The sequence below is a fragment of the Sebastes umbrosus genome, chromosome 14 (genome assembly GCF_015220745.1).
Source record: "Sebastes umbrosus isolate fSebUmb1 chromosome 14, fSebUmb1.pri, whole genome shotgun sequence".
Taxonomy (NCBI): Eukaryota; Metazoa; Chordata; class Actinopteri; order Perciformes; family Sebastidae; genus Sebastes; species Sebastes umbrosus.
The window spans coordinates 25,863,617-25,885,078 of record NC_051282.1 but is presented as its reverse complement, the minus strand read 5'-3'; the positions used below and the strand labels follow the sequence as shown (position 1 = coordinate 25,885,078).

The window sequence follows — 21,462 nt, the reverse complement described above, 5'->3', positions numbered from 1 at the left end:
AAAACAGGACGTTTTTTTTTTGAGAATTACAGAGCAGGGGCCAAGGAGGTGACCGTGACTGATGGGAAATGAGAGGCATGTTGCCACGGCGAGAAAAAAGAAAAACAGTGAAAAAAAAGTTTGAGAATGTGTGGTGGTGGTGGCGGTGGTGGTGAGGCAGCAGCAGCAGGGAAGTCTTTGTTTTTGTGCTGTTCTTCACTTCTCGTATTTCTCTCTGCAAAGTAGATAGGCAGGCACATGAAAAGACGGTGTACTTGTACTTCTTTTTTGTGAGGTTTGTGAGGTTCGTGAGAAGGGGAATGTGATATACTGTACAGTTGGAGAGGGAGGTTTCAGCAGTCCTGACCCAGAATGAGTTGACAATAGGAGGAGGGTGCATGTACTGTACAGTAAGACGATCCCTGGAACAAACTGTCCCAAAAAGGCTGCATGTGTTATTTATTTAGGCCATTTATTTACCTGGAATCCCCGTTAGTTAATACCATGGTAGAAACTACTCTTCCTGGGTATCCTACCAAGGCACTACATCACAATGTTAAAACAAATATGTCATTAAAATCCAAAGCAAAAAAGGGAACAAAAGAAAAAACTAAAAACTAATTACAAAAAAACTAAAAACATTCGATACGGCTCAAAAACAACAGCAGCACCGTTAAAAACAGCGTATACAGTTGCCGAAATATAAATTAACCAAGAAAATTCCTCATTAATGATCATAAAGTCAGATATTATGTATGAAAATTTGTCACATTTGAAGAGGGGCTGTTGTTCTGTGCCATCAGGTATGTCTTTAAACTCTTTAAAAACTTGTTAAATGTGTAATGTGTGATGGCAAACCATTCGATATATGCATTCCTGTGAACACAACAGTGCGTCGCCTTGCATTAGTTTTTGAAACATGAAGTAAAAAACAACCTCTTGATGCATGCCTAATATTAAAGTTATTGTCATTATTGCTGAAGCTCAAAAAACGAGATATTATAAAGCTGAGTACCTGACCTCAGTGCACCGAGACACCCCAGACCACACCGCTCAGTCATGCTGTCATGTCGGGCCTTCTCGGTGAATTCACTTCTGTGTGGTTATGCTGATGAAGGGGGGAAAGGCCCGGGCCTACAGCAGCCCTCATAGGCCGGGCGGCGGGATCCTCCGTCTCCTCCAGTAAGTGGAGACATGTGAGACCAGTCAGGCTCCAATTAGGCCCAGACTGTTTCCCAGAAGCGCTGGAGGCCTCCCCCTGCCTCCCAGCCCACCGCGGCGGGAGAAGGGTGCACCCCACGGTGTCCGGACCTGACCTCAGCTGGCATGAGAAGGGCCCTTTTCTCGTACGAGGCTTCATGCAGGCAAAGAATGTTACACACAGACTGGCGTGTGTACACATTGTCACGCAAACGTAATGCAACACAGCCACGGTGGAGGTTTGCAAACCATTTCACACAGCTGCAGAAAATTTACTCCGACAGGTTTGTCGTTTTTCAGTTTTGCATACAATTACCAAGTTAATTTAAGAAGAGCGACGCTTTGAAGTTGACATTATAAGATTACACGCTGCCAATCATTGTTCTAAGACAATAAGAAGCTGTCAAGGCCGATTCATAAAACAGAGAATCCCGTCATTAACACTACCATCATGTTTATACGAATACAAAAAAGCTCTGCACACAGACTGACTGGAGCCTGCAGCTACAGCTCATCATCAAACATCGTTTGAGATGCTGCAGTGTTTTAAAGTGCACGCACACTTCAGGTGCTGTGTTGACAGGCGCATTGTTACTTTACTGGAAGAATAAATCCTGCTCAAATCACTTCAGGAATCTCCTGCGCTGCCGAGAGACACTGAATTCATCCTCTGGGCAGGATTTCTGAGAAAGGGAGTTAAAATAACAACCACAACAAAGTCTCTCCCTCCTCCTTCCCCCCTTCCACTATCTCTCTCTACAGCTCTCTGCCTCACACACACTCATGCAAGCACCATGTTTACAGTATATCACAGCATCTTGGGCCAGCTGAGAGTGAGGTTATTATAGCACTGATAGTGAAAAAGGCAGTAAAACTTTGGCTTGGCGCTCAGTGTAGCGAGCGAGTAAAACACTGCTGGGACTCGGGATGTATAATTTACTGATTTGGTTCAAAGTATTTTGCCACAAACATGCAGTTGTGTAAGTTTGAAAATCACTCCGCATACAAAATCTTGCAAAACATCTAATTAAAACTAGCTGGAGCAGAAAAGAAAACGAAGATCTACGGCCTCACTTGTTTTTATTTTGAATTATGTGACTGAATCTCACATCTCGACATTTAAAGAGGACTTATGATGCTTATTTTCAGTTGCATACTTGTATTTTAGAACATGTTTACATGCTTTAATGTTCAAAAAACACTTCATTTTTAGCTGTGCTGCTGCACCTCTATTCACCCTCTGTTGGAAACGCTGTTTGAGCTCCTTCCCCCCCCAAAAAAGCCTACTCTGTTGTGATTGGTCAACCAAACCAAACTCTTCGGACTCTGCTCCAGCTCCGCTCTAACTAGCTTTGTTTGAGGGCGTGCCAAACTAGCCGCAAATTACACAGCTTTGTTGAATACTTGATTCTGATTGGTCAATCACGGCGTTTTACGGTCTGTTATTTTTTTTATAGCAGACTGTTGCTATGTATAACAGACCGTTGCTATCGGTGATGTTCTAATATCGGACTCTGGCGGATCGTTTTTGTGTCAGATTATTGATTTCTTAAGTAAGTAGCCGTGTAATAAGCGGGATAATGTACAGCTAGCGGATCATTGTTGTGAAATAAACCACAATTGTGTGTTATTTCACAACAATGACCGGCTCGCTCTACATTATCCCTTCCATGTTACTTGGTGACATCACCGCGTTACGGAAGAAAAGACGGGACTTCATTGCAAGGTGTTTCAGGCAGTTCAGGAGCAGTGTTTCTGTTGGGGTAGAGTAACTCTCTTTGGTGTGGACTTTCTAACTTTGCAGACCTTTTACATGCACAAAAATATTATATAACGGACTAAAGGAAAGGGAAAAAGCACAAAAGCATAATAGGTCCTCCTTAAAATGGTGATAAAAACGGGGAAGCTGCTGTTTGCGTGTTCACTTTTTAGTGAATTGATAACTTTAGGCTTGTGTTTGAGACATATCTCTTCATATCAAATGCAATTTTCCCACGGAGGACGTGTCCTGAGGTGACATGGTGACCTACAGACGTAGGCAAAGTTGTTGGTAACGTTCCGTTAAAGAGAGAAAAACCCACAATGGTCACTGAAATAACTTGAAACTGACAAAAGTAATAATAAATAAAAATTCACTGAAAATTAACTAATGAAAATCAGATATTGTTTTTGAATTATGGTTCAGCAGAATCATTTAAAAAAACAAACTAATGAAACTGGCCTAGACAAAAATGATGGTAACATTAACTTAATATTTTGTTGCACAACCTTTTGAGGCAATCACTGCAATCAAGTGATTTCTGTAACTCTCAATGAGACTTCTGCACCTGTCGACAGGTATGTTGGCCCACTCCTTGTGAGCAAACTGCTCCAGCTGTCTCAGGTTTGAAGGGTGCCTTCTCCAGACTGCATGTTTCAGCTCCTTCCACATATGTTCAATAGGATTTAGATCCAGGCTCATAGAAGGCCACTTCAGAATAGTCCAATGTTTTGTTCTTAGCCATTCTTGGGTGTTTTTAGCTGTGTTTTGGGTCATTATCCTATTTGAGGACCCATGACCTGCAACTGAGACCAAGCTTTCTGACACTGGGCAGCACCTTTCGCTCCAGAATGCCTTGATAGTCTTGAGATTTCATTGCACCCTGCACAGATTCAAGACACCCTGTGCCAGATGCAACAAAGCAGCCCCATAACATAACCGAGCCTCCTCCATGTTTCACATTAGGTACAGTGTTCTTTTCTTTGGATGCTTCATCTCTTCGTCTGTGAACATAGAGCTGATGTGACTTGCCAAAAAGCTCCAGTTTTGTCTCATCTGTCCAAAGGACATTCTCCCAGAAGCTTTGTGGCTTGTCAATTTGCATTTTGGAAAATTCCAGTCTCGCTTTTTTATGATTTGGTGTCCTCCTCGGTTGTCTTCCATTAAGTCCACTTTGGCTCAAACAGTGACGGATGGTGCGATCTGACACTGATGTACCTTGACCTTGGAGTTCACCTCTAATCTCTTTGGAAGATGTTCTGGGCTCTTTGGTTACCATTCGTATTATCCGTCTCTTCAATATGTCATCAATTTTCCTCTTGCGGCCACGTCCAGGGAGGTTGGCTACAGTCCCATGGACCTTAAACTTCTGAATAATATGTGCAGCTGTAGTCACAGGAACATCAAGCTGCTTGGAGATGGTCTTATAGCCTTTACCTTTAACATGAAGGTCTATAATGTTCTTTCTGATCTCCTGAGACAACTCTCTCCTTAGCTTTCTGTGGTCCATGTTCAGTGTGGTACACACCATGATGCCAAACAGCACAGTGACTACTTTTCACCCTTTAAATAGGCAGACTGACTGATTACAAGTTTGAAGACACCTGTGATGCTAATTACAGGACACACCTTAGTTTAATATGTCCCTATGGTCAAATTATTTTACATCTTTTCCAGGGCTACCATCATTTTTGTCTAGGCCAGTTTCATTAGTTTGTTTTTTAAAATGATTCTGTTGAACCACAATTCAAAAGCAACAGCTGATTTTCATTAGTTAATTTTCAGTAAATTTTTATTTATTATTACTTTTGTCAGTTTCAAGTTATTTCAGTGACCATTGTGGGTTTTTCTCTCTTTAACGGAACGTTACCAACAACTTTGCCTACATTTGTATATATGAGAGGTTAAAGTTATGAAAGGAGTGTGAAAACAAACAGGTTCACCACACCTTATGTTACAGAAGTGTGCTCGGAGTCATGCCTGGCTAATAAATAGTACTGGAAGTACTGTGGAGTAACTGCAGTTTACTGGCATCCTTGGATTACGACTGAGAAATGAAGCAGCCATCTTAAGTTTAAATCTAAGTAGTTGTTCCTGAATTGAATTTGACCCGAATAGAATCGAGTTGAGGGATAGACGCCGTCTGAGTGCCACATCCATTAGATTTACTGGAAAAGAAGAATCAACAGCAATATTTTTGGTAGTGAACTTGCAGAATAACTGTGTGAACAAGACAGAAGGTTGTTTGTCCCTGTGGGAGAATGGTATTGTGGGTTGTTTTTGTTGTGTTCTGCACATTCATTGAACTGTGGGTGGCTCTTATTCTGGGAAACTTTTTCAATGTGGTGCGAAAAGAAGCACTTTTTTTTTTTTCCCTGTGGGACTTTTTACGATTTATCTCGCCTCTTAATGGAGCGTCCTGTATATTATCTCATTGTACTGTGCAGCTTAATGAGTACAGGCATTGCAGGAATCTCAACTGCTGTTAGATGGACAAGATGGAGTGATTTCTGGAACAGGCAGATTGTTTGTTTACATGCAGGATGGAGGCTGGGACAGACTGTACCCTCCTTCCAAGATTTCTAGTAAAAGAAAGGAAAAGGAGGACGTGGTTTGGAGCGCCTCCAGAAGAATTTCCTGTCTACAGGGAGTGCTCTAAGAGAGGGAGCGAGAGAGGCCTTCAGTGCTCCTTTCTGATCACCATTTGAGGGTCAGAGTCACAGTAAAAAGTCCCATTGAGCTCCTCTGTGTGATGTTTGCAATTAGAATACATATCTGAAACACGTAGGAGAGGCTGTGGAGACACTGGCTCCCTCTGTTTGGCCTCTCTGGGACACTGAGTTGCTGTTTGCAGAAGTTTGAATGTGTAGGCGTCGTACATCTACAATGCAAAATAGGATTAATGCAGCCGAAACAAAGAGAACTGAGCTGTAAAAGAATAAATACATATATATTAGGGCTGTCAATCGATTAAAATATTTAATCACAAAGTAATGGCATGATTGTCCGTAGTTAATCACAATTAATCACACATTTTTTATCTGTTCAAAATGTACCTTAAAGGGAGATTTGTCAAGTATTTAACACTCTTATCAACATGGGAGTGGACAAATATGCTGCTTTATGCAAATGTATGTATATATTTATTATTGGAAATCAATTAACAACACAAAACAATGACAAATATTGTCCAGAAACCCTCACAGGTGGTGCTTTTAGCATAAAAAATATGCTCACGTCATAACATGGCAAACTGCAGCCCAACAGGCAACAACAGCTGTCAGTGTGTCAGTGTGCTGACTTGACTATGACTTGCCCCAAACTGCATGTGATTATGATAAAGTGAGCATGTCTGTAAAGGGGAGACTCGTGGGTACCCATAGAACCCATTTTCATTAACATATCTTGAGGTCAGAGGTCAAGGGACCCCTTTGAAAATGGCCATGGCAGTTTTTCCTCGCCAAAATTTAGCGTAAGTTTGGAGCGTTATTTAGCCTCCTTCGTGACAAGCTAGTACGACATGATTGGTACCAATGGATTCCTCAGGTTTTTTAGTTATGGTAGCAGTATCTTCCCTCTAGTTTTAAAACTTTACTGCCTGCTACAACCTAAAAATTGTAAGTTGTGTTAACGCGTTAACTTTGACAGCCCTAATGAATATATACTGACAAATAATGCAGCTGCAATTTTATTAGAAGCTATCTAAAACCAGGGAGCAAACACTCGCAGATGACTGAGATGAAAGAGCTCACTGCAAACAGAAACACACCTGCACCAGTAACAATAGGCTCTATTCAACCGTCACAGTGGCTAGCAGTCAGTTTATAGTCCCCTTGATATGACTTCATTGTGTTTGCCATGAAAACATTTCGTGCAAGGTCATCGAAGGCCCAGTCATACACACATGTGGAATCATTTACAGATTGAGGGAATAGCTATAGGATCAAAGCTTTCCTTTGGGTGACTGGTGCATCCTGGGTAGTATCCTGAAACATCTGTGACTGAGTCAGGCCCTTTTAGACAATGTGGAAGGGAAGGGCACATGGGAAAAGTTTGCCTTCAGGGCTTTCTGATCTTTACCTAAACCTAACCACCTGATTTGACTGTTATCGGGCCATTAAATAGACGTTATCATTCGCTATAAACACCATAGATGTGGGTCATTAGGGGCCTACTATGCCTACTACATTGTAAAAGTGAAACTTAAACTTAAAGGCAACACATTCTAACATGTTGTAAAACTGAATGAAATGTCACGTTTTAAACACAAAGAAAAAGGCCTCTTTAGGTTTAGGCAAAAAAATTACAACGTCTTTAGGTTTATGAAACAAAACTACAACTTCTTTAGGTTTAGGCAAAAAACTGTGACTTATTTAGGTTTAGGCAACAAAACTACAACTTTTTTAGGTTTATGAAACAAAACTACAACTTCATTAGGTTTAGGCAGCAACATTACAACTTCTTTAGGTTAAGGCAACAAAACTACAACTTCTTTAGATTTAGGCAACAAAACTACAACTTATTTATGTTTAGGCAAAAAAAAACACAACTTCTTTAGGTTTAGGCAAAAAAACTACAACTTCTTTAGTTTCAGGCAGCAAAACTACAACTTCTTTAGGTTGAGGCAAAAAAACTGGTTTAGGCAACAAAACTACAACTTCTGTAGGTTTAGCTAATAAAACTACAACTTATTTGGGTTTAGGCAACAAAACTCTAACATATTTAGGTTTAGGCAAAAAGAAAAAAACAGGTTTAGGCAAAAACCAACTACAACTAGCCTGATAACAGTCTGTATGGCTGACCTAACCAAGTAAGTTTGTTGCCTAAACCTAAGGAGATTTCTGGCAGAAAAGTAAACTCCTCCCATGTGCAGGATAATGTGACTTATCATTGAGGGATAACTTGCAATCAAGATCTGGCTCCTCTATAGGATTACAGGACATCTTCCAGGTAAATCCCCTCTGATCTTCTGAAACGTCCCTGTCCTCTGCCTGGCACACATCACACACGCCGCTATCAGCGCTCTTATCTGGACAGTATCCACAAAACTGGTGTGTGAACGTTGCACATACACACTAAATCTATCCGGAAATGTCGGACTTACTGGCACAGCTCAGGATCAAGTTACTACTACTGTGTTATAGAGGAAGTGTGTGTGTCTGCGTTTCCATGTGGTCATGAGTGTAGATGCGTATGGATAACCAGCTTATTATTCTGTATGAATACTGTATGCATGATGCACATTTGCATGTATTATTTGGCAGTGTGCGCCCTCGCTTGAGTGCATTTAAACAAGGTGTGTGTGTGTGTGTGTGTGTAACAGCATCTCTCAGCCAACCTGCTATTATAGTGTAGACAGATTTATTACCATCTGCCCAATGACATCAGCCAGCTATTCCTGGGGTTTGTGGGAATCAAAGTCCATTTTGAAGATCCCGATTATGTCATTGGCTCCCTTTGTCTCCAAGCATTTGATACTGATAAACGGATGGAGGCGGCAGTGGCAGGCGAGCCGAGATAGGGGGGCAGCATCGGATCAATCATATTATCTGCCATGATGCAATCTGAATGTTTGAGGCGGCAGTTGATCACGATCATGGACACTGGCCGTTTCGGGGAACGTGGCAGATTTTGCATTTTCCAGATGCAGCTCGTACCGCCATGGTGGTATGACCTCACATGCTTATTTTGTTGTCGGAAAGCACATAGATCAAAGGGGAGCAGATTGTAATCTTGCACATGATGGTTTCCTTCAGGGTGTTAATTAGTTTTCCTTCTTGTTCGCACGACTCATGCATAGTAAAAGATATTAAAAGAGTAGTTTCATATTGTGGGAAACATTGTGTGATCCAACTCTCATGCCTGTATGGTAAATATGAAGCTACAGCCAGCAGCCGGTTAGCTTAGCTTAGGACAAAGACTGGAAACTGCTAACCTAGCTCTGTCCAAAGATAACTAAATCCACCTACCAGCATGTTCAAAGCAGAGAGTATAGAAGCAAAGCGACAAAACAGCCACTGCCGCCATTTTGGACTGAAAACGCCTATTATATTTTATTGATCAACACAGGTCATTTCGGTAGAATATGACAATAGAGAAGAAATTATTTTGTTTTACCTTTGTATGCCACTTTTTAGGCCGATGTTTTACTGACGTCCGGTGGTCGTAGCGTAGCTTTGCTGCTGGGCGTTGATGTTGCAATGGAACGAATAATTGTCTTTCACAATATATGTTCGTTGTGCAAAGCTCTGCTGAGGTGTTGTGTGTGGGACTATTTCTTGGTTGGGACAAGTGACTTTCTGGAGTCTCCAGTGGTTGCCTGGCAACAGGTGCAACCTGTCCGACCAAGAAATAGTCCAGGCAAAACAGCCAGCAGGGGGCGACTCCTCTGGTTGCAAAAAGAAGTCTGATCGTGTAGAAGTCCATGAGAAAATTACCATGTTTCTCACTTGATTTATTACCTCAGTAAACATCGTAAACTTGAGTTTATGTTCTCAATCGCTAGTTTCAAGTCCTCTTCAATACAGCATGATGTTCATTTAGTAAATTCAGAGTCAAATATAGATTCAAATAGACCATAAAGCAGGGTACGCTTTAGGGCGTGGCTACCTTGTGATTGACAGGTTGCTACCACGGCGTTGTCCGCTCTGGGTTTTGTCCGTGTTTTCGTCTTACAACTTTAACCCTTTCACAGTGTGTTCTCAGCTCATGAAAGTTAATTGTATTGTTTGTATTTAGCTCCACCCTCTCGTGTCAATTGTGGTTGCAAAAAACCAAGATGGCGACGGCCAAAATGACAAACTTGAGGCTTCAAAACGACAGTCCACAAACCAATGGGTGACGTCACGGTGACTACACCCACGTCTTATATACAGCCTGTGGTTTAGCACCTTCAAAGTAAATATAGCTTTCCCACCCAGTAGAATATCAACAATTAAGACTATTTCATATTTAATATAATAATTTTCTATAATTTTAGACAGAGACAGAATGAGATGTGGTGAACTGTGGATCAGCTGATTTACACACTATAATCTTGAACATTTGAACTTGAGCTTTCCAGTAAATGTTGAGGTGCCATGTGCCTAGCAACCACATCTAGCTGCACAATGTGGCTCGTGGTGGAAAATAATGACACACTGGATGCCTGGCCCTGATGACGTTTGCGACATTCACTTCTTTCTTTAGCTTCTTCCTCAAAACCGTGACTGTGCAGTCAAACTGAACTGAATCACACGTTGCTATACTCTGCATTTCCTAACAGTTTTCACAAGTTAGCGCTAAATGTTAAAATAGTTATTTCCCCAATTGTGTCAGCTATATGTGATTTGCAAAGAGAGGATTTTGAAATTCCAGCGCAGGCCTCTCAGGAGTCAGTCCTGTGATGTTGGTCTCAATAATAGCCCCGGCTGAACTTCCCAGCTTGCTGTCACATGGCTGAAATGGTGGTAACTGACCCACGTGCTCTTCCAGTTGCAACTTATCACAACAGCACTATTATTGTCTCATCAGCTTATGCCAGGAAAATAGAAGTAAAGAAAAGACAACAGGCTGTGGGAGTTTATCACAGCTCTCCTGTTGTCGCATCAAAAGCTCTCCTCCTCCTCCTTTTCCTCTTGTTAACCTTGAGTGGAGCAGAATTTGCCCCGGCCCCGTCAATGAGCCACAGTGTGGAGAAATGTAAATATTGGAGCGATGCCCGGAGCTGAAAGGTCATTTGCTGGCAGGGCCGACGACAAACAATGCCAGAAAGTACGTCATGAAATCAGGAATCAAATAATTAATTCAAAGAGCATTCTTGGCAATAGAATAGGCTTCTGTTAAGAGGGTCCACAGCTGTTGTGAGATAGACGGACACATTGTCAAGGGATAATAATAATCTAAGACAGTGATTGACAGTACATTTACTCAACTACTGTACTTAAGCACCAATATTCTATTTTACTTGAATATTTCCGTTTTCCTTAAAGGGATAGTTTGGGTGTTTTGAAGTGGGGTTGTATGAGGTTCTTATCCATAGTCAGTGTATTACCTACAGTAGATGACGGTCGGCACGCCCCCAGTTTGGAGAAGCAGACAGGAGTTAACGCACGGAACCAAAGCAATGTACTGCTGTGGACGGGGTCGGCAGCAAAACATATTTTAGCCTCCTAAAAGAAAGGCCCACCTAAAAACAAAAAATCAATATCAGTATTAAGTGTACGCTATATTTAGTATATTTAGTCAGACAGCCCTTTCCAACAGGAAACTGAAGCCCTTGTATCCATCTCTGCTCTCGCCAAAGCCACCAGACTTCATTGAAAAAAACTGTAATTTTACCTTGCAGAACACGGGGGGTTGCTGGTCTCCAAAGTCACACAATAACACAAACAAACTAACATATTCAGGCAGGTATTTGGTATCTATGAACTCATAACTAGTTGAATATCAACTATCAGTGTTAAAAAAGATATTTCACATGAAAAACATTTAATAAACAACGTTTTCCTAATTTTTCGAAAAATCCTGACTTTGGCTATTAATAAAAGTGTGATTTTTCATGTGATCTAAAAATATCAAAGCTGTACTTTTAGACACTTCCCCAAAGTATGTCTGTACCAAATTTCAAGACGTTTGACTAATCAGAACAAATGTTAAGGCATTTTTTCCGTTATCATACCAAATATAGTCTTCGAGCACAAGTGGGTGGAATACTATATGAAGTAGCTAAAATTGGCTCCATCTTCACCACATTAAAGTACCGCTTCCAATCTCAATAATAATTATCCAATGATATTATCACATGAAACTAGGAATCATTCTGCATAAATTGTCTTTAATACCTCTAAACCTTTACATTTTAAATGCATGATTTGTAGGAGTATTATTTGTATGAGTAAAATACGATTAAGTATCAAAAACACAGGTTGCAGCCGGTGAACTAAGGTTAGAAAAAGCCTCATATTTACTTAGTTGCGACTGTCGATCATTGTGGATAGTTTTGTGGGTGTGAACAATTAAGAAAAACATTTGACTGATACTGTGTTTTGCTTTTAGCTTTTCCCAGAAGACAGCTGTGACAGCAATGACTATTTATGGCTTTCTGCCATAAATAGATGTCATGCGATAGAGCGAGGGGATGCAAAATGCGACACGTGCCCGGCATGTTATGCAACATTTCACTGCCAACTTTCACACCTTTTCTGATCATCGATTCCAATCCTCCACTTAGAAGTGACCTGTTTATTGACACAGGGGTTAAAAAAAACATGTGTCTGTTGAAAGGTGTTGACATAACTGCACAATTAGTACTGTGCATGGTAGGATCTCACTTTTTCTGGTATTAAATGCAATGATTTTTACGTGAGCTTTTATGTCAATCATTTGGCTCGCTAACAGTGCATGGTGAGGTCACTTCCTGCTGCGGGTGTCAATGTCAAAGGAATGATAATAACAAGGTGTTCTTCCCTGTTAAATTTACAGTAATGCTCCACGGTACAGTTGCGAAACCACCCTGAAGACGAGTGTCTCTGAACAAAATGTTCTTTAGAGAATTCATGGCATCACTCCACATACCAGGGGAAGACTGTACTCACAAAGTACATGAATACATTTTTAGAACAAAGGGACTTTTATTTGTGAATATTTTTTGTTAAGAATGAACTGTGAAAAACGGTGTTGCCACTCTGGATTTTGTGGCTTGTCGTCTGTGTTGGTCACACATGACACTTCCCATAATTCAAACAAATTACACAAAGGATGACATTGAGCAACAGAGAGAGAGAGATAGAGAGATAGAGAGAGAGTTACCAGGAAATCATTACTGGATGATTGGTAACCACACAGAAAAAAGGCGTTCATTAAACCAACAAGGAAGTTTAACAGCTGTCAGTAGAAATGCTCGATAATGGACAAACGTTGACATTAAGGGGGAGACATACAGGTAGTGAACAGGCAGGAAGTAAAGTTATACTGTACGTAATGATACTGGGCTAACAGGAATTAGATTGACTAATTTGCCAGGAATCTTCCTAACTATCTCAGAACATCAGTGACAGTTCCTCAGTAATTTGAATCATACAAAGTTTAGTGTTTCCTCTTATAAACCCCCCCCGCCCTCCCCTCCCCACCCCCTCATTCAGTCAGTATCGTTTAAAGTAGGGTTGTCAAAGTTAACGTGATAACGCGTTAACACAACTTGAGATGTTTAGGTTGTAGCGGGCTCAGTGTTAAAGCTAAAGTGAAGATACTTGTATCATATGAAACTAGAAAACCTACTGAATCCATTGGTACCAACCATGTCATACTGGCTTGTGGCGAAGGAGGTTAAACAACGCTCCAAACTTTCACTAAATTTTGGCGAGGAAAAACTGTCATGGCCATTTTCAAAGGCGTCCCTTGACCTCTGACCTCAAGATATGTGAATGAAAATGGGTGCTATGGGAGTCTCCCCTTTACAGACACGCCCAATTTATGATAATCACATGCAGTTTTGGACAAGTCATAGTGAAGTCAGCACACTGACACACTGACAGCTGTTGTTGCCTGTTGGGCTGCAGTTTGCCATGTTATGATTTGAGCATATTTTTTATGCTAAATGCAGTACCTGTGAGGGTTTCTGGATCATATTTGTTATTGTTTTGTGTTGTTAATTGATTTCTAATAATAAATGTATACATACATTTGCAGAAAGCAAGCATATTTGCCCACTCCCATGTTGATAAGAGTGTTAAATACTTGACAAATCTCCCTTTAAGGTACATTTTGAACAGATATAACTGATTTGTCTATCAATTGACAGCCTTAGCTCAAAGGTTTCAGTAAAACACAGATTTTGATTCTTAATTCAACCCCCCATGATGCTGATGATGGTGTTGATTCAACCTGAATTCAGGGCTCACTGTGTTCAGCTGTGCAAACAATAAGCGGCTTTTAAAGGATCTCCCTGTTCAGTGAAAATCCGCTGGGCCGAGCAGCTCCAAAATATTTTGTCGAATAACATTTTTCGCCCCTCTTTCCAGTCGAGAGCTCCGCTTTTCCCCCCTTCGTGCCCAGCGGGTTTACAGGAACCATCAGCTAGAGTAAATCTCTGAGTCAGTGTGGGAAAACCTAAACAGCTGCCTTTTCCACTAAACATCGGTTTGGACCAACAAAGATGTCATGCGAGGCCTTGTCTCATATTCTAAACTAAGGTTGAATTAATCAACTTCGCATGTGAATTGAAGCGTGTGTCATGTCTGGAGTATCCCATACAAAAAAAGAAGTTTATTCAAGTGTGCTATTTGTATACTTCTTCTAAACATAAAATAAGACAGTATGCTTTCAGTTTACTTTTAATGTACTCATCAGAGTATAGTTAACAAAATTATACTTAAGTATCCTTAACTTATACCAACAAGTATACAAAAAAATCCAAATATACTTGGCTTAAAAGTATACATAAAAGTATAATTGGCTATATACTATAAGTTTTAAAACAAATTTACAAGTATACTTGCAGTAAAAACTATTAAACTAGTAGTTTACTGAGACTGTACTTTCATAAACTAAACTACACTTACAGGTATATTACTAGTACATTGATATTAGTATGATTAATCCATAAAGTATACTTGGACTATTACTGAGAGTGTACTTTCATAAACTAAAAAATGTGCTACAAGTATATAACTAGTAAACTATAAAGTAAACAGTATACCTATAAGTTCACTTGTAGTAAAGTTCATATTATAGTTGCAGTACAAAATACAACTTGGATGTAAAGTAGTTGTGTACTCAAAGTTTACTACACTTGCATTTAAAGTATTTTTACTTTTATAAATTAAAAAGTGGGCCCAATTTAGTCCCAATAAGTACTTAAGTAGTACACTTACAAGTATATTACTAGTGTATTGATATTAGTATAGTTATTACATAAAGTATACTTGGGAATATACGTGAAATAAACTTGAAGTATACTTCTTTTTTGTAAGGGATTAGGAGGACACACATTTAGAAACCTAAGAAAACATGAACAAAAATGATGTTTTTGGTTTTTCTATTTAGATTCTTACTAGAAATAAAAAGCCACACATGTCGCCTACAGAGCCAAATCTGTCCTCGCCAAGCCTCACACCCTGAGCCTCAGATGTTTGGCCGCCGTGACGTCTCGTGGCGTCTTACAGAAACAGAGTAGGAAGCTTTCTCAGCTCCAGGTCACTTGGTTCGTCAGCCGCCTCGACTAACCAGCTATTTGAGGGTTGACCTCTGGTTAAATACACACCGTCTACGTTTCTTTATTTTTATTTCTTGACGTCTTTACAGGTCTTTTTTTCTCTCCAATGTCTTCCTCCCTTTTTTTTTTATAATATTTTTTATTTAAGAAAAAGAATATTATTCATAGATATTTAACACAGAAAAACAGAAAATAACATATAATAACATCTACATAGGGAATGATCATTCAAAATTGAGTAATAAGATTAAAAAACATTGTAATTTAAAAAAAGCAAATAAATAAATATATAAAAAAATAAATAAAAATAAATAAAAAATAAAAAAAATAAAAAAATAAAAAAGTCAGCAAACATAATTAATAAAATAAAACATACATACAGATTAATTAATTTAACATTTCGCATAGGAAAAGATACATGCTTTGAAATACAAACAAATGTGTGGATGTTCAAGTATATAGGCTTATTTACCATCAGTTATTAACACTACATTGTAGTGTGTAGTCTTCCTCTTTGTTTAGCTTAGAGGTCCTACTTTTCCACTTTATCAAAGAGTGTAATTGACTTTGGGGAAATTACAGTATACATACTAAAAAGCCAAGTCAGCATGCCTTACAGTAATGATGTGCATAGTGGTTTCCATGGAGACGTGGAGGGGATTTCTTCCTCTCTTCTTCCTCTCTTCCTTTCATTGACTCGCATTAAGGTCCCAGAGGAGACTTTGGATGCTAAATTCATGCCTCACGATGATGACACAATAGACTTTCTGGAAACAAGTGGACTGTTACGAGGCTATCCCCCTCCTTCTTATCCTGCTGGTGGTCTGAATCAGACAACACCTGACTCACCTCTGTGGATACAGCTGGCTTTTACCAAAACCCATCAGCCTCTGTGGCGTCAATCCGTCGCCCACAACCCCTCCTCCCTCCGTCCGGCTCCCAGCCGAGGTTCGGTAACGTCGAAACAGACGTTTAAAGAGCTACTTTATTGACTGATTTACACTAACAGGTCGTCTTCTACATGATGAGTACATTGAGTGACATGACACCATTAGCCTGGAGGTAATGTGCAGCACAATAACCACCTGAGGCTAATGGTGGTCATAGCTGAGTCAGCAGGGAAGGAAATGATGAGGAGAGTATGAGCACCTCATCAGTCACACACGTTACCAAAGAAGAGACTTTACATGAGGAACTGAAGTCAGCTTCCTCTAGAAAGCCAAATGCTGATATACAAATTATTATTAAGTGATGATAAAGGAAGTGTTACGCTACGGGTGGGGTCAGGAGAAGAGTCAAGGTCACCTCAGTGGGAGGGGACCTCCAGGAAATTCAGTTTTTTTAACCTGATAGTTGAATCAGCGATGAAATTTAATGTTAATAGACGTTATATAAAATAAGATTTTTCTAAAAAACTGTAAATTAATACTACTTTTTTAAACTTATTTTTACCTTGTAGTAAATCTCTAATGAGTTCTGGTTGGATTATTATAAGAAATGCATTCATAATCATTATATAAACATTTAATAAAGGGTTTATAACACTATAATATAGTTGTAAGCACCTATGAAGACATTGTAAGTGTTTATTAATGTATAGTATTTGTCAACAATTGTAATTTCTCCTATAAATACTTACTCTATATCATCGGTACGGAAGGATACAGATCAGTATCAGGTTATAACATGAGAGTTTATTATTATAACACGATATTTTCACGTTATTACAACATACAAACTTATCACGTTATAACAAGAAACTTTTTTGTTATAAAAATATACAATTCTTGTCTTGTTATAATGTGAAACTTTTCATGTTAAAACATGATAATTTAGTATATTGTTATAACATGAAATGTTTTACGTTATAACAATACAAGTTATCAAATTAAATCTTGAAACATTTCAAGCTATAACAACATATTATGTCGTAACATGATCATCGCTTATATTGTTATAAAGTGATACAATTTATGTTACAACAATAACGTTTTAACATGAAAAGTTTCATATTATAACAAGATAAATAGTGTATTGTTATACCAAGAAAAGTTTCTACAACTACATTATAATGTGTTTTTATTAAAAGTTCTATCTTAGGGAGGTATTTTTTTTGCAGCAGGTTTTATTTATAAAGCTCAGGATAGGAAATAAAGTTTGCAATGTAATGTTATATGTTGTCTGAGAAAAGTTCCAGTGCTGAAACTGTATGTTTGATGTCTTATTAGTCCATGTGAATGGCGCCAGTTGTGTGTGCGAGACACAATAAATAGCATAATTAATTAATTAAACTAAGTGTATATTAATGTACACATTTGCATCTTTAATCTGAGGATACTACTTATAAGCATTATTAAAAAAAATTACTGCAGGGGGAAAAACAGACAGACAATTTCACAACTATGTGTAAATAATAAGCTGTTGCCCCTGGATACCAGCTGCTGCTATTGGGAAATAATGTGTCAATGAGCTGTATGAAGATCTGGCGCCCTCTCTGGTAGAGCTGCTGCTCAACATGCAAAGCTACTATTACTGTGAATTTCTGGGAAACACAGTCACTACACAGATACTGAATCATTACCTCATAGTTGACGCTAAAGCGGAACTTGTACTAAAAAAAAAGAAAAAAAAAAAAGAACATATGACCAAATATATAAATATATAGCTGGCTCTTTAATTCTCAATAAAAGTATTATTTAAAGTTATTATTTAAAGACGCTAAAGAGACAGACACTAGGTCGGTAAGGTAAATAATGATTGCTTGGAACTCCTCCTTAACTTCGTTTTGGAGGAACAGCTGGGGGGAGGGAGCTTCTCATAGCAGGAATCCTTTAAAGAAAAAAAAAAAAAAAAGCATGCTTCCTGTCAATCTGCTAGAGAGAGAGGCTTCCTGGCAGAGAGGAGGAGCCACCTCGCAGTTATAATGAGAGCTCTCCTCCTCCTGACCTGCTTCACTAGTAACTCACAGCTCAGCAGGGCTGGAGCACACAGTCACTCACAGAGACACACAGAGAGAAAACTACTTCACGAGTTTGTTGCCAAAGAACTTTTTTACATTCGTATCATCTGTGTGAACATCTGTGAACATCTGTGCGCATCTATCATCCACCGACACTTGGATTTATCTTTTAAAAGGAGCGGATTGAAAAAGGTGAGAATTTGTTCTTTTTTCTCAAACATTATGTTCTTTTTTTTTTTTTTTTGCAATATAAACGTGGATACTTTAATGTGTTTTTGTGTAAGTGTAGTTTGTTTAGATAGTGAAGCCAGGCATGGAGTGTACATTTGCGCAATCCGTATTACCATTTCTTTACTGGAACTGACCAAATCCCGAGGGCGAATTACGCACAAAAAAAAAAAGTTTCCCCGAAATAGCTGTGATTTTTCATGGAAGCATTTTTCAACGTTGTTAAAATCCCTCTCAAGCAGACAGAGGAGAGAGGATATAGTTGTGCAGTTTTTTCTTTGTAGATGACAAAAAGAAAAAGTCATGGCGCTCTGGGGCAATTTCCCCCATCATCACTAGGGATGTTTAAAGAGCTTGCACATCTGGAAAAATAGTTTCCAGTAGAGCTGCTGGAGCTGAGGAGTGTTACCTCAACATGACTAACTGCTCTGTGTTAAACTTTCAAACTAGTGTCATTGTTTCCACACTAAACTCCCCTTCTCCTTGTCTCCTCAGGTGTCTCACTTCCAGACAGAGTGACCTCTTCACCTCTCTGAACCTCACTTTGACCCCACCTCTTCAGTCTCTCTTTGTCTGCACGGCGCCCAGAGCTCCCCCCAGGCTACCTAGAGAGCGGGCACAGCGCCATGGTAACTCACAGCAAGTTTGACTCCGCAATGAGCAGCAGCCTCGTGGACTCCAGCATGCGGCTGCCTCACCGTTACAAGACTTTCACCTCCAAGACGCAGTACCAGATGGTGCTCGCCACGCTGCACAAGCTCCAGGAGAGCGGCTTCTACTGGGGCGCCATCAACGGGAAGGAGGCCAACGCCATGCTGGCGTCCGAGGCAACCGGCACCTTTGTGGTCCGGGACAGCTCCGACAACCGGCACCTGTTTGCCCTCAGTGTCAAGACGGGGTCGGGTACCAAGAACCTTCGCATCCAATGCGACGCCTCCTCTTTTTACCTGCAGACGGACCCTAAGAACATTCAGTCCGTCCCCCACTTTGACTGCGTCCTCAAGCTTGTCCACTTCTACATGCCTCAGAGCAAAGGGAACACTCGCAGTGGGAATATGTACTACATTTACTCCGGAGGGGAGAAGATCCCCCTGGAGCTCATCAGACCTCTCGCCTGCAGTTTGTCCACTTTGCAGCACTTGTGCAGGAAAACAGTGAATGGACATTTGGACGTTTCTACTAGAAGAGAACAGCTTCCTCATCCTCTTAAGGAGTTCCTCCAGGAGTACGATGCTCCTATCTAAGAGGCGTTGTTGGACTGATGCCCTTGAAAGGGGCTAACTATAAAGAAACTGGATGGTTTCAGCGCAGCTGACCATCGAAGACACGTGTTGTGTCTCAGGAGAAGCAGAGTCAAGAGATGGAGCTTGTGAAAAGGAGTACTGACAAGATGTGTGCAGGTCTCACAGAAGAGACTCTGGATTGAGGACTGATCCACAAAGAGAAAAGAGAGAGAGCACTGCTGTAATCTGGCAAAAGAGAGATCGTCCTCCTCTGCCTCACTGATGACTTACAACTTACTGAAAACTGAAGTGAGGCTCACAGTCAGCTGTCTGCAATCTGATGACACACAGCTTCCCTCTGCTGCTGCTGCTGCTAAACCAAACTGTGCTGTGACGCCGTCGAGCTCACAGACACACACACACACACACCACAGCCTCAGAAAATCATCCATCCATTAAAGCCCCAACCTGGCTTTTACGGTCAGGCTGGCTTTTTTTTTTTGCTGACCTCTGATGATAATCCTGGACGTATTACACACACACACACGTCCGTCCAGCATCCTGGGATCTCTGACCACGCTGGAAATTCACAGACAATGGAAACTTTTAGAGTACAAAATGAGTGATGGGTGCATATTTGTCCCAGACACGATGGGAAAACTTTTTTTAAAATGTGGAAAAGAAGACGTGTTTCTGATATTTTGTTTAGAGGAAAGGTTTACGCCAAAAAAACAGTTTGTTGGAGCACCATCATGACTGAATCCTAGAAGATCTTACTTGAGAGAAAAGCACCACTGCTTAATATGCCTTCAGTGGTGAAGAAATATACATATATATGCACCAAAAGATGTGGTAGTATTCATGGCACAGACAGGATCGCCATTGCTTGCAAATGAATGTATTAAACATGATCTTTTCCCAATAAGGAGAAGAGTCAAAATAATGTATCTTATTTTCATGAGTTTACATGAGTGCAGATGTTTTTTTTTTGTGCTGTCTTTTATAAAGATGTACTATAAAGCCAGCCAAACCTCCGGCTGTGGATGCTTGAAGATATTTTGTTTGACGAAGCAAGCAGACTGATAACGACTTTGCACTTATTTATATTTGTACGGACATTTCATTAATTTATGATAATAAAAAGAGCACTATTTTTCTATGAAATGAGATCTGGCTGTTTGATTTGTTTTGTGATGACTTTGTTTCCACAGGCAGAGTAAACTGACTAATAGTGAAACACATTATTATTCATGGATCTTTAAGTTAAGTTTGGGTACTTTCGTTCTCTTCGTATCTCTTTAATTTTTAAGCCTCCTGCCTCAACACCAGATTGGGAAAACCACAGCTCTTCTGCATTTTCAGAGATACACTAAACATATCTCAATATATTATATAAGTTTAGAACTTTAAAGTTTATCTTTTAAAGATAAGTTTCCTAGAAGGCAGCTTCAAACAGAGCAAACATGACACCTCATTGTTGCTGCTGCTTCAGACAAAATACAGCAGAACTGTAAATATAACAATCCAGCCTTCTAGAGAAGTACCAGCCCTTTAGTCTAGTGTGACTCATCCGATTCTCTGTAGGTGTCAGCGTGACCCAACACGCTCTCACGCTCTCACATGCACACACATAATGACAAGTATACAACTTCTCAGAAAAGTCCCCGCCTTGTACACAACTACTCAGGTAAAAATATACCAACATCCGCTTCATAGCAAAAGAATTCAAAGAGAAGTCCTATTTACCGTTGAACCTTATCCAGTAATCGAGCTGAGTGCTTCCAGCTCACTACTGGAACAACATGTTCAACAACATGTCTGTCTGACAGACTGTCTGTTTACCTGCACACAGTCTACTATACCGCAGCGTCAAGTGGGAATAATTGTTCGGTTTATTTTTAGAACAAGACATCCTGTGCTA

At 40.0% G+C, this 21,462-nt stretch overlaps 1 protein-coding gene across 1 annotated transcript; it reads left to right on the top strand.

The window, feature by feature from the left end:
- The first annotated feature begins 17,958 nt into the window (after positions 1-17,958).
- socs3a (suppressor of cytokine signaling 3a) lies at positions 17,959-20,708 on the top strand. Its single transcript, XM_037793046.1, has 2 exons — positions 17,959-18,282; positions 18,814-20,708. The coding sequence occupies exon 2, from the start codon at positions 18,945-18,947 to the stop codon at positions 19,560-19,562; it is 618 nt and encodes a 205-aa protein (XP_037648974.1). The 5' UTR covers positions 17,959-18,282; positions 18,814-18,944; the 3' UTR covers positions 19,563-20,708.
- Positions 20,709-21,462: the final 754 nt, after the last annotated feature.

Bases quoted from the DNA above. Each gene is read 5' to 3' on its own strand.
- socs3a (XM_037793046.1), top strand. From the start codon at position 18,945: ATGGTAACTCACAGCAAGTTTGACTCCGCAATGAGCAGCAGCCTCGTG.